The sequence below is a fragment of the Saccostrea cucullata genome, unplaced genomic scaffold, assembly GCF_032062105.1.
Source record: "Saccostrea cucullata isolate Sc308-1 unplaced genomic scaffold, CSIRO_AGI_Scuc_v1 ctg2345, whole genome shotgun sequence".
NCBI lineage: Eukaryota > Metazoa > Mollusca > Bivalvia > Ostreida > Ostreidae > Saccostrea > Saccostrea cuccullata.
This window is the reverse complement of record NW_026936220.1, coordinates 57,501-71,150: the sequence shown is the minus strand read 5'-3', so window position 1 is coordinate 71,150 and position 13,650 is coordinate 57,501. Positions and strand designations below refer to the sequence as shown.

At 33.3% G+C, this 13,650-nt stretch overlaps 2 protein-coding genes across 2 annotated transcripts in view; both read left to right on the top strand.

Moving 5' to 3' along the window:
- The first annotated feature begins 496 nt into the window (after positions 1–496).
- On the top strand, positions 497–9,948 carry LOC134245004 (cysteine-rich protein 2-binding protein-like). Its single transcript, XM_062727252.1, has 10 exons — positions 497–868; positions 1,132–1,252; positions 1,443–1,535; positions 1,926–2,003; positions 2,094–2,206; positions 6,012–6,098; positions 7,718–7,836; positions 8,254–8,302; positions 8,579–8,711; positions 9,720–9,948. The coding sequence occupies exons 1-10, from the start codon at positions 564–566 to the stop codon at positions 9,891–9,893; spliced, it is 1,272 nt and encodes a 423-aa protein (XP_062583236.1). The 5' UTR covers positions 497–563; the 3' UTR covers positions 9,894–9,948.
- Positions 9,949–12,427: 2,479 nt separating this feature from the next.
- The window catches only part of LOC134245003 (BAG family molecular chaperone regulator 2-like), a 1,437-nt gene continuing 214 nt past the window's right edge, over positions 12,428–13,650 (top strand). Inside the window, exons 1-2 of the mRNA XM_062727251.1 lie at positions 12,428–12,681; positions 13,239–13,650. The exon at positions 13,239–13,650 is cut by the window's right edge and continues 214 nt beyond it. Of these exons, the coding sequence (XP_062583235.1) occupies positions 12,465–12,681; positions 13,239–13,585 (564 nt within the window). The 5' untranslated portion in view covers positions 12,428–12,464 and the 3' untranslated portion in view covers positions 13,586–13,650. The remainder of the gene's footprint in view (positions 12,682–13,238) is intronic.

Below are 13,650 nucleotides of genomic sequence, written 5' to 3'. Positions count from 1 at the left end.
GAAAATCATATCCAACCACAAACCATAGGATTCTATTATCGCTTGTTTTACTTAACTATTTTTTGACTAATATCCACTATACAAAGGAGAAAAAAGGATCAATTTACCATATTTTTATTGAATAAATTTTACTCAATAAAAAATTAATTTTCGTCTAGTTTTGTATCCAAACAGTGAATTTAAAGTTTTAAGTAAATTATATAAATTCATTAATGTAAATACTGTATTATCCGTTTTTTTTTCATGTGTTGGAAATTTTGCGAAAATGGGGTAGATTAGAACAGTTTTTATTTTGCATAAGTTATTTTTTACGATTGAAGATTTTTTGCTTAAATGGTATTGTCACATTATAGCTGACATTATTTCTGCGTGTTTTATATTTTTCGAATTAAAAATGGTCGCAAAAAATGCGAAAAATAGATCATCATGAAAAAAACCCAGATATACGGTACTGTATGATTAGATGATATAAATATTTTTAATTGGTTCAGTTATGAATTGTAGATACATGTATATCAAGCAGTCAGAACTCAGAGGTTTCTTTACGATCCCAAATACAACAAATGGACAAACCTTCAACATCATTCCAGTCTCAGCAAAGTGCCTTCATGGAGGAACAACTGATTTTCCAAGTCAATATAAAGAAAGAACCAGAGGTGGATCCAGTCCAGAGACAGGAAATCTCGAGAGATCCGGACGATGAAGAGTCCGTGGTGGACTCAGAGTCGGAGAGTGACAGTAACGAGGAGGAGGGGGAGGGGCCAGGGACGTCCTCACAGTCCTGGAGCCAGCCCGCACAGAGGAAGAGGAGGAGGGTGGGGCAGGGGGAGGAGGACAGGAAGGAGAACATAGAACCACCCCCTCCCAGGTGAACAGAATACACTGATAGTGTTGTTTACTGTTGAAAGTTTTATGAGGATTGACTTTTCATGTTAGGATCATTTTTGTGAAAATAAGAGAAAAATAGTGTCTTCATATAATTTAATATTTTTTGCAGTAACAGTATGTAATCAAACTGGACATATTATTTCACATAAGTTGGTTTTGGTGTTGTATAAAATTGTTATCTGTAATAAACATAATAGCTTTTTTATTAGCTTATTTTCCTAAGGTCATGTTGTTTTGATACAGGGTACACTTAATGAGCCTTTATGAAGAAAGACAGTTGTTGAAAAAGATGAACATGGCTGCAGATGCAGGTCCTCTGCCACCAGAACTTCATCGACTGAGACGAAAACTTATCGTCAGACAGGTAAGTAACAAGAACAGTTCTGTAGGGAGACCCTTCATTGATGAATTTAGAGAAAAGCATGTTTATATGTAGTATGTATTTTAATAAGACTTTGTCATATAGTGAAAATTTCGTGATGTGGATCCAAAGAGTATTAACAAGGAACGTTTTGCTTTGAAAATTATTCCTTTAAAGTTAAATTTATTTACAGCAACAAAGAGAGAATGGGCTTCCAGTCTTTGATGCAGATGCTCAAATGAATCAACTTGCACAAAAATTCTGGGGTGATTCCTGGGAAAATGAGGTAGGAGAAATTAGTTTGTAAATTCATTCTAAACTGTTCCTTAATATATACATGTGCTTGAAACAGAATACAGCTGTACAGTACATGTGCACATACTGTAAACCAACTTTTATTTGCGAAGACTTTATTTCGCGATTTACCGGGGATAAACTAGTTTGCGACTATTAATTTTTGCGATTGAGCCTATTTTGGATCTGTTGTTAATAGGCACATACACTTTAAGGACTGGTTCGCAACGAGAAATATTCGCGATGACGGAGCTCTCGGGAATCTCGCGAAAATTTCTCGCACATGAATAAAATTTGGTTTACCTCGCACATGAATAAAATTTGGTTTACAGTACAATGTATATAAAATATAGTTTTTGATATGATTGTTTCTTTTTTTCAGGAAAAAGAATACAACCCAAAAGGTGTGCCCACATCTCACCTGTCCTCAGGAGAGAGCAGAGTGCTGGATCGCTTCCAGGTAAACATTTTACAGGAATTGCTATCCAGTGTTGCCTACATTGGTTAACATGAGCAAAGAAGTTCTAACTTTAACTTTTCCTGTCTGTAGGTGGCGCCCTTAGTTTCCCACATGGTGAGGTTACAGCAGCCCACTTTCATCAATCGACTGATTGGAACAGATGATGATCAGCTGACCAGCATCAGGAGTCCTTATACCTCCAGGTCTGATCTCATACAAAATCTGTCAATGTAAAACTAAAGCATGTTAAAAAAAAAATCTGTAAATAAAGTCAAATTTGAGATGTACTCCTATGAGTAAGAACTTTGGTTAACATCCCTATGCTCCCTATGTATGCTGGACCTAGTCAAAGGTATCTCAGAGTTAACCTCTAGCATGCAAAGTAATATGAGATGCTGAAAATGAATATATGTAAAAACAAGTCTTTTTGCTTTGTACTTTGATAATTGTAATAGTATTAGATTTGTATAATAAAGTTATAGAACTTGCCAGAATATTTATTTTAACTTTTATTTAACTTATTAAAAACTTAGATCCACTCCTTAGTTCTCCCTTACCTGTATTACCTGTACATATTTGTATATACCCCAGGGCATTGATCAGGTATTTTGGCAGTGATCTTTGTGATTTTGGTTTTTATTGGTTATTGATTTAAAAGTTTGGATTCGATTGGTGTTCTTGACTGGTCTAGAGTTTTCCCGCTTTATTATGACCATTCTTTGTTCTATGGGTTAATCAGACCAGACATTAGACATAAGACTTGAGACTGAAGAATTCCTTCTCTGGTAAGTTACTAATATTTTCTTATATTAAATGTTTATCCTATAGTATGTAAAAGCCTTTTCCATTTGCACATACTAAATTGAATATATGATTTTTGAGAGAAAGTTATTTTATGATGTAAATTTATTATTGGTTACAAGATCAATATGAAGTATTTTCTAGAAGTAATTTGAAGTTAATCAGATTATATGTTTTTATGATGATCAAAGATATTTTTGATTATATTTTTAAGCATTATTGTATTAAATTACAGATCACCATTCATATAGATATACATTTTGTCAGTCAGACAATTTATTGGGAAAGCCTGTTCCCACAGAATGGTGAGATTTATATGTTTTATCTTGGATATCTTTTTATGATTATTTTGGGAGAAATATGTAGATTTATATATTCAAGAGTTATCTCCCTTTGATAATAATTTGACTGTGTAAATTTAAGATGATAATCTATTATCTTTATGTTACATGTAAAAGTAATGATTGAACATGATGTGTGTGATATTTACATTATATTTATTGTTGTTTTATGATATTTACAGGGCTATCTATGTATATTCCATAAGTCACTCCACTGTGAATAAATATATTCAAAGAACCTGACAGGAGTTTGTGTGTCATTGCCATACCCCCTGTATCTCTAGTCAGGTGCTCTACCTACTGAGCTATCCAGGCCGATATCCACGGCCCTAACCATTACATTCCTCCCTCCTTAAATGGTCTTCGCCCTCGAAGACACAACCCAAGTTCTTATTGCCCCTGGCAGGACTTTCACTTATATACTTATAAGGAGGGAGGAATGTAATGGTTAGGGCCGTGGATATCGGCCTGGATAGCTCAGTAGGTAGAGCACCTGACTAGAGATACAGGGGTCCCGGGTTCGATTCCCGGTCCAGCCATGCATTTTCTCCTTTCCTGTTACAGATTTGGTGCCGTGCCATGCCCTGGAATTGACAGGTGAAAGACCTGCCAGGGATGAGCCTGGGTTGGGGTCTTTGGAGGGCCAAAGACCTTTAAGGAGGGAGGAATGTAATGGTTAGGGCCGTGGATATCGGCCTGGATAGCTCAGTAGGTAGAGCACCTGACTAGAGATACAGGGGGTATGGCAATGACACACAAACTCCTGTCAGGTTCTTTGAATATATTTATTCACAGTGGAGTGACTTATGGAATATACATAGATAGCCCTGTAAATATCATAAAACAACAATAAATATAATGTAAATATCACACACATCATGTTCAATCATTACTTTTACATGTAACATAAAGATAATAGATTATCATCTTAAATTTACACAGTCAAATTATTATCAAAGGGAGATAACTCTTGAATATATAAATCTACATATTTCTCCCAAAATAATCATAAAAAGATATCCAAGATAAAACATATAAATCTCACCATTCTGTGGGAACAGGCTTTCCCAATAAATTGTCTGACTGACAAAATGTATATCTATATGAATGGTGATCTGTAATTTAATACAATAATGCTTAAAAATATAATCAAAAATATCTTTGATCATCATAAAAACATATAATCTGATTAACTTCAAATTACTTCTAGAAAATACTTCATATTGATCTTGTAACCAATAATAAATTTACATCATAAAATAACTTTCTCTCAAAAATCATATATTCAATTTAGTATGTGCAAATGGAAAAGGCTTTTACATACTATAGGATAAACATTTAATATAAGAAAATATTAGTAACTTACCAGAGAAGGAATTCTTCAGTCTCAAGTCTTATGTCTAATGTCTGGTCTGATTAACCCATAGAACAAAGAATGGTCATAATAAAGCGGGAAAACTCTAGACCAGTCAAGAACACCAATCGAATCCAAACTTTTAAATCAATAACCAATAAAAACCAAAATCACAAAGATCACTGCCAAAATACCTGATCAATGCCCTGGGGTATATACAAATATGTACAGGTAATACAGGTAAGGGAGAACTAAGGAGTGGATCTAAGTTTTTAATAAGTTAAATAAAAGTTAAAATAAATATTCTGGCAAGTTCTATAACTTTATTATACAAATCTAATACTATTACATAATATATACCAACATATTACATTGTAAAGGGTGTTAAGAAAGTTCGTTCCACATTTTTCTCATATTTTCGAAATGAAGTACGATGAGACGATGTTTACAATTTGGGATATTTCATGTTGACAGATTCCATTCTTGCTACTGATAATGTTTTAACTATCTTTTGTTCAATCAATAAGGGGAAGGCAGGTAATAAAACAGATTATGTCTGTTCTGAAAAATTAGGGATGACGTATATTTGTTACATATATTAAGCACACAAGTCAAAACATCCTTTCAAATACTAACTAAAATTATCAAATCTGTGAAAAATTTCAAAATGACACTCCTATTCTTTTGAAAAGTGATCTATTAGTCTTATACCTAGACTCATCAGCTTGTCTGATGCAAGCTATGAAGAAACAAAAGTAAATTTTCACTCAAAATGACCTGCATTTCTATCATTCGGGTGCTTTAAAGATGTTATATATATTTTCATAAGGAAGAACAATCCTATAATTTTCTGCTAGAAATGAATTGCTATAAATCTAAAGCAAACTCTTGTGATTTTGTCAGACTTGAAAATTCATCTCTTTACTTAAGTACTACTTTGAAAATTTTGAAAATATTTCATCCTGGAACGAACTTTCTTAACACCCCTTATAATATAAATTATTTCTTCACTACACACATGGGTGAAAACTGTATTACATCTTTAAAAAGAGTAATACTACAAAGATCTCTTCCAAAATTATTTGCTGCCAGACAAGGCAAAGAAATAAAAACCAATGTTCACATTGTATATCTTGAGCAATTTTCCTTTTATGCCCCCACTTTGAAATGGTCCAAACAAATAGTGTTACTGTTACCTCTTTCTCTCTTCTTCCATCATTTTGTTAACTTTTTTCCTGACTGGAAAGAATTGGATATTTTTTTACTCTTTAAAAAAGAAGATATTTGTTTGATGGAATAGTGCTCATGCAAAATTTTAACTGTCAGATTTAAAAAAAAAGAAAATTTACACAAAACCTTTAACCATTTTTTTTTTGGGTTCAAACAGTAAAATATTTTAATTCTGCAAATTCCCACTTTTTCTGCACAGATGTCCTGTGCCGAATAAATGCATGAAAATGTCTTCTCTGGACTTCTGAGTAGTTGTTAGTATAACTTGATTTCCTTTTTCAGGATGCTGAAGCCATTCATAAGAAGAGATTATGAGTCTCGTCCCCTGAAAATGAGATTATTAGAAGAAATAAAAGCATATTCACACAGGTTAGCCAAAATATCCACACAGGTCAGCTAAAATGATTTATTAGGGCCCCGCAAGGATTTGCGGGTGCCCTATAGTAATCACTCTGTCTGTCTGTCCGTCCGTCCGTCTGTCTGTCTGTCTGTCCGTCTGTCACTCTTCCGTCCACAAATTTTCTGTTTTTTTCTAATAACTTTTTTTATGGTTGCCCAATCAAGTTTAAATTTGGTATGGTAGTTTAATAGGCAGAAAGACATATTTTGATGCTAAGTTTGATTCTGTATGTCTTCTAGTTTGGAGCTGGGGTGGTGGGGTAGATTCCTAAACTATGCATAAGAATGAACGGGCAACTTTTTTTATGGTTGCCCAATTAAGATCAAATTTGGTACGGTAGTTCAGTAGGCAAAAATACATATTTTGATGCTAAGTTTGGTTCTCTATGTCCCTTGGTTTGGAGCTGGGGTGGTGGGGTAGATTCCTTAACTTTATATAAGAATGCATTGGCAAAGAGAGATAACTGCTGAAGATGTTCCCATTCAGTAAACTGAATGCTACTAGGGGTCCCATGGGATTAATTAGCTTTCCTCCTGAAGAAATTCCAGAGCATTATCTTTATCTGTCACTTTGAGATTAATTACCACCTCTGTCTGCAAATGAAGTTTGTTTTGAAGTTAAATCAATTTGGAATTCTATGAAATACTCTGATATGTGGATTTAAATATAAATTTTTATTATTTATTTTTGTTTGATAGTTATGATTTCATTGAATCCTAAAAAAACAAATAGATTAAAGAAGATTTTTTGATTTACCAGGGTACTTTTTTTTCACTTTTTTCCTTTTTTTTTAAATATATTAATTCAAGAATGTTTTTAATTTTTAATGTAGTTGTATAAAAACTCCGTTCTATCATTAATACTGAAAAAAGTCCTTATTGTAACTTTAGAAGAAAATGATGAGAGAGGTACAATTAATCCCTTGGGATTAATTATCTAGCCTGCTGCAGAAAATTTAGTAGGCTTCTCTTTATCTGTCACTTTAAGATTAATGAAAACCTTTGTCTGCAACTGCTGTTTGTTTGAAGTTAAGGTCAAGCCTTCATGATATTTGCATTCATTGAAGGCTGGCATTTTATATAACACAAGATTCATAATTGTTTAAATATAAATTCAATGTTAAGTTGTTCTTTACTGCCTAATGTAAATACAAGAATATTATTTTCAGGTTTTTGAATATTCAGGAATTATGTTGAAATTTTAAGAATACAGTTGCTGTTGCTTTTTCTTTGTACATTTATTAATCATTCTGTAAGCTGCACCCTTTTAATTCTACCCCATGGCGGGGCCCTTGCTGACTGGTCAGTTTTCTAGTTTGGTCTGTCATCAATCAGTGATACAAGATTAATTACAGGCAGCAATGCTAACTAAAGCTGTATCACATGTATTCGTTGAATAAACAGGAAAGAGTCTTAATTTACCAATACACATCATAATCAGCAGCAAAAATACCAAACAATTTAAAATTATTAACATTGAATAAATCATTTGCCTAAAGTTCACAAGTTGATTTTGTGTTTACACAGTGCATAAAATTATACTGAATTAGTAAACGTCAGATCTTATTTATCCTGCTTTTGTGTTGTAGAGACAAGCAAGATTGGAAACCTCTACCACCCCCTCCCATTGACTATTGTTATGTACGACCACAACACATACCCTCCGTCAACACACTGTGTAGAGAGTTCTTCTGGCCTGGAATAGACTGTTAGTATGCATTAAGCATATTAAAGATATTTATAAGATATCTTCCTTAATTTTTATAAATAAAAAAAATATATTTGTACAGTGTATACCCGGTATTTCAAAAAAAAAAAAAGAGAGAGAGAGAGAGATCTTGTAGTTGTGAATTATTACACTATCTTTGGTGATGGTCAAGTGTCAGATATCCTATCTTGGTTTTAATTTCTCTGGCATCTTGTTCAATAATTGGAAATCAGTAGCTGGCATTAAGATACATAATTCTATTTATATTATACCCATCTATGTATCATTCGGTTTCACTGCTTAGTTCATGCAAACATCTGATGTGGGATCTGATGTACATTTTTTTTTCTCTTCCACTACTGTAAGCACGAACTAGTAGAGATACAGTTTCATCAGAGACTTCTGGTTTATTTTTAGTGTCTGAGTGTTTACAGTATCCAGACTTCAGCTGTGTGGTGCTATTCAGGTAAAAGTAGAATACATCTATTACCTATTCTGACTGCTATTTATAGCAAGTTGACATATTGTATTTTGTTCTGAACACATTTTGATGATTTTTTTTAAATATCGAAAAACAAAACTTTCATACATCTTAAGGCTAGGGTGATATATTTTATTCAGTGACAAATCCAAACTGTCAGTGAGTGCCTCATCAAGCATTATGTTTCATGAATACAGTTTCATGTTCAATACCCAGGTATATAAAGCAAAACTGAAATTTATTACTTATTTACTTTTGCAGGAAAATTGTGATAGGGTTTTCTTTCATGGTTCCTGATGTGAAGTTTAATGAGGCCTACATTTCCTTCATCTTTACTCACCCAGAGTGGAGAAGGGCTGGCATTGCTAAATTCATGCTCTACCATCTTATACAAGTTAGTAAATACCTGATAATATACTTAAGTTAAAAAAAGGGATTATTACACAAGCCTTTAGTGAATTTTATAAATATATATACTGTAAAACTAGAAAACTTGGTGCACTACTAATTTTAGCGCCTTTGGCGCAAGAGCCCCTGTGCGCAAAAATTTATTTTGCACTAAAGGATTTCTAAATAGCATTTTTTGTATGTGTTCTAAGCTTTTACATAAGTACATATAAACCGGTACACGGGATTACGTAATGTCAAAGGGTCATTGAATTTTATATACACACAAGCACTGCACATGTTCGGAAGACAGAAAGTTCTGCCAAATTATAATTTAACTGAACTATTGTTACCCCGGTAGTTCTTACCCGATTATTATCAGTAGCACCTTCAAAGTTTGGCTTCTCAGCTTGTCAATCATCTATCGATGACCTCGAGGTAAACAATGCAATCAAGCATGGCGATTGAGCTTGCAGACAATACCTGATCTAAGTAATTTTCTGTCCATGCATGCATTGTTTTAATATGATTTAAATGAGTAAATACTCCATTTCTTTTAACTGAAAATAGAAATAAAATAAATTTTAACGTACCACGTCCATGTGATAGCAATACGTACCGCAGTAAAGTTAACGAATGTTTACTGATAAATGTGAGTACTTATGTGTTTCCGTGCTCGACTAACCAAAAATTCAAATAGGTGTGGATAAAAAAATCACATATTTTACTGACAAGTGCAAGCGCTAAAATTTATTTGCACCAATGCATTCCCACTTGCGTTTGTGCTAAAATACGTATGCGCCAGATTTTCTCGTTTAACAGTTTATTTTGAAATTTTGAACATATTTATTGCACAATCTAGTATTTTTAGTTCATTAACATGTATCCTCTTTGGTATCAAAATGTAAAGAAGTAATTTTCTAGAAAACAGCATTGATTAATTATAATATTTAGTCGTGATACAAGGGTATTTTCAAAGTCATATGGTTAAAGACATGTTATAATATATTTACAGACCTGTATGGGAAAAGATGTGACATTACATGTATCAGCCACAAACTCGGCCATGTTGATGTACCAGAAGTTTGGATTCAAGCCTGAGGAGTTTATTCTAGACTTTTATGATAAATATTACCCTGAAGATTCAAAGGAATGTAAACATGCATTTTTCTTAAGACTGAGAAGGTGAAACTAGACAGGATAATGTGGATCATTATGATACCGGTATACATGTACTTAATAAAATGTATAATGTATGATGAGTTTGTGTAGGACACAATAAAATTATAAAAACTGAATAAAGATATTTATATGTGTTTTTGCATTTAGGATTACAGAAAAACTCAGTTATAAGGAAGTCACAGGGACCTATGAAATTACTTCACTTTATCCGTAATTTGTTTTATATGTAGAAGGAATTCATTAAATTTTTGAGTTCCCAGATCACAGAAGTAATTTTAAACTTGACAAACTTGCGGGGACATTGCATCAAGGGATTAACATTACCAGTCTTGCTTCAGATGCTGGATTTTATCATCTACATTTGGATGAGTAAACAGATTAAGGCATTTAGAGCAGAACCATTTTAAAGTATCAATTGTTAAAATGAAGGGCAAAGCCCCTGTCCAAGGGGAGGTAATTAAGAAAAGACAAAAATAGGTTGGTTTATTGAAAATTCTTCTCAAGAACACAGGGCTGAAAAAACTGAAACTTTTTGGAATCATCCTTGTGTAGTGTAGATTCTAAATTGTTGAAGCCATAACCCCCAGTGGCAAGGCACCTGGCAGGGCCACAATAGGAAATCCAGTTTTCACATTGAAATATACAGGATTTTTTCCCAGAAAAACTTTAAGTTTTTTGAAGCATCCTTATGTAGTGTAGATTCTAAATTGTTAGAATCATGACCCTAGGGATAGGGTGGGGCTACCCTAGGGAATCCAATTTTCACTTTAAAATACATTGTAGACAATAGACAATATTTTATTTCCATGCAATCAAAGGCCTAGAGAGGCATGAAAGATATAGAGGATATTCAATGTTTTGTAGTTGAATATGGAATTTATTTCATGAGTGGGACAGGATTTTTGATATTTTCACGAGTGCGAAGCACGAGTGAAAATATCAAAAAATCCTGTCTCACAAGTGAAATAAATTCCATATTCAACTACAAAACATTGAATTTTCTGTCTATTACATTTTAAAAAAAATTTGATTTTTCCTTTGCTTCTGTCTTTTTGTAATACAGTTGTAGGCTACATGACATCATAGTTAAGCTTTTGAGACGTCATAGCTAAGTGAGGTGAAAACACTGTAAACATGGATTTAGCAACATATTTTTGGCAATTTTGACAGTTTTTTCGCTGTCAGAATGGTTTATTCATTTCCATCTATCTTATCTTAGGTCAAGGAAGATTTTCTTTACAACAGTCTTCTTTATTGGAAGGGAAATCGAGAGTTTTCCCGAACTTCTGATATTTGTCACACTGTGACAGGATATCATTTTGATATCCTTTCACACTGTGACAGGATATCATTTTTATTCAATGAATAAATTACATTATTATACTTCTGTTAAAATGCTTCCTATATAAAGTTCAGAGGGTAAAATAACTATTCTTCATAGTCTGAAAATTTCCCCCCACAGAAAGCTATACCCCGGGGTATAGTTTTTGCTACCCACCCCTCGGAAAATTTTCATGCAATTTTTGACGCCAATTTTAATTTCCAGCGTTAAATCCATAGCCTGATGATGTCATAATGACTTCAGTAGCATTGTGACGTCATCAGGATTTCAGCTCATTCTTGCAGCATTATATCTTACACCAAAGAAAATTCAAACCTAAGAAATTATGATATACATCAGTATAATAAAACACTTATCCACTGGTTGTGAGTGGGATAGCTTTTTTCAAACCCTTGACAGGAACTATTTCCCTCGGGCAAGCCCTCGGTGAATAGTTCTCTGTCGCGGGTTTGATAAAAGAGCTATCCCACTCACAACCAGTGGATAAGTGTATAGTATTTCATGGGTAAAAATGTAATAAACATTAGTAGACAAATTTTTAAGGCAGTACATCATCAATAAGGAGGTAAAAACAAAAATACAAAGCAAATTGTGTTAAAGTAAAATACATACAAATCAAGTTGTTGTGCTTTATGATGTCATATTAATTAAATGATATATTAGAAAGGTATAGTCTCCATTTGAAGTAAGACATTCATATTTTCACAATGTAATGATCCAAAAATATTTTTGAGAACTATCTAAGCTATGAAAATTTTCATGATAATTCTGTGCTTCGTTTAGAAGTTTGGTTCTTCTTTCTTTGTAAAATACATGTAAACATTAGATCTAAATACATTTAAATACACTAAACCCTTAATCTTAAAAGGAATCATCCTTGTTTGATTCTAAATTGTTGATAGACATGATCCCTAGGGGGTAGGGTGTGGCCATAATAGGTATTACAAGGGGAGAAATTTTGTTAGTGAAGATAGCCAGGCCAAAGTTACTCGGGTTAGCGTTGTGGCCCATAGGCCTGTTTTTATTTATTTATTTATTTATTTTTGCGAATAGGTTGGTGGGTTTTTTAAAGATGGGTAGATGCTTAACAGAGAAAAAAAAACTTTAGCATTGCCTGTTTGCAGGCGCTGTTCTTCCTGGTTTTCTAAACGTTCTAGAACATTTTAAATGTGATCGGGTTCGAAGTTCCATTAGAAGAGAGAAAGTAGGCAGCCGAAACATAAACATTATCAAGACATGAACAAAAAGAACTGCAATCAGCAGTTTGTGATGGTTGGAAGCCCCGATAAGGAAGATACAAGACCTTTTGTTTGGAAATGTTTGGATGAAATAGGAAATCGGGTTGAAAAACTTCGAGAAGATGCTGCAAAATTGGAAACAGAAAGAGAAGTGCTACTGTCAATGTTACAGGGAATACAGGACAAAACTAGTCATAATATGCCAGAGGTAGAAGGTAGAGTATATTCTGGGAAGATTTTGATAATTAATTAACCTTTAAATCAATGTACATTTGGTGTTTTGTGTTTTGCTAGAAGCTTGTGAAATATATGCAAAATTAAACTGACACATTTGATCTAGAAAATTCTAAAGTAATATGGCTTGGTCGATTACTAATGACAACGCTGTTCATAAATAATTCTTCATAAAACGTTTCCATTTCATAGAAATATACTCTTGGTTCATTTGCCGGAGTCCATCTCTTTTTAAAGATATAGATATGTATTCAATTTTATAAGGTAATTTTGCTACATCATTAAAAAAAAAAAAGAATGCAAAGTTTATGCAAGTTCTGTGAATACAAACCACAATACCAAAATATTTGACTCTGGAATTATAAGATGAGAGAGAGAGTCCTAAACTGGACAAGAGACAGACTGATTGCCTGCAAGAGGTTGAATTTAAGGCATATTAGTTCAAACCAATTTTAGATTCTTTTGTAAAGATGACTTTAATAAGGACTATAAACTTCAAAGATTGCTTGCATGAGATTTTTTTTCTTCTCAATTCTAGTTGAGAAAGAAGATATTGAAGCCATGGCAGAGAGACTTGTTTGCCGATGTCTCACTGTGGAAATAGGTGTAATAACACCAAGATCTGAAGAACAGGAAGCAGCATTAAACAAAGTGAACAAACTACTGCATGAAATTGAACATCAATTTACCATTAACATTGAAAAGTCACTCCCTAGAGCCATTTCTTACCTAAACGCCTGTCTCACAGAACCTATGGAGGGCCACATAGACCACAGGTTTCAAGGAATGGTCATTGAATGTACAATAGATGATCAGAAGAAAATCAAAAGGCGACTGCAAAGTTTAGTGGAGATGTATAACAATACAGAGGAATCGAATGGTTGATAAAATCAGATTTATTGTATTGTTTTAACTTGTACTTTGATCCTGCTGTTCTGAAATTAGCTCAA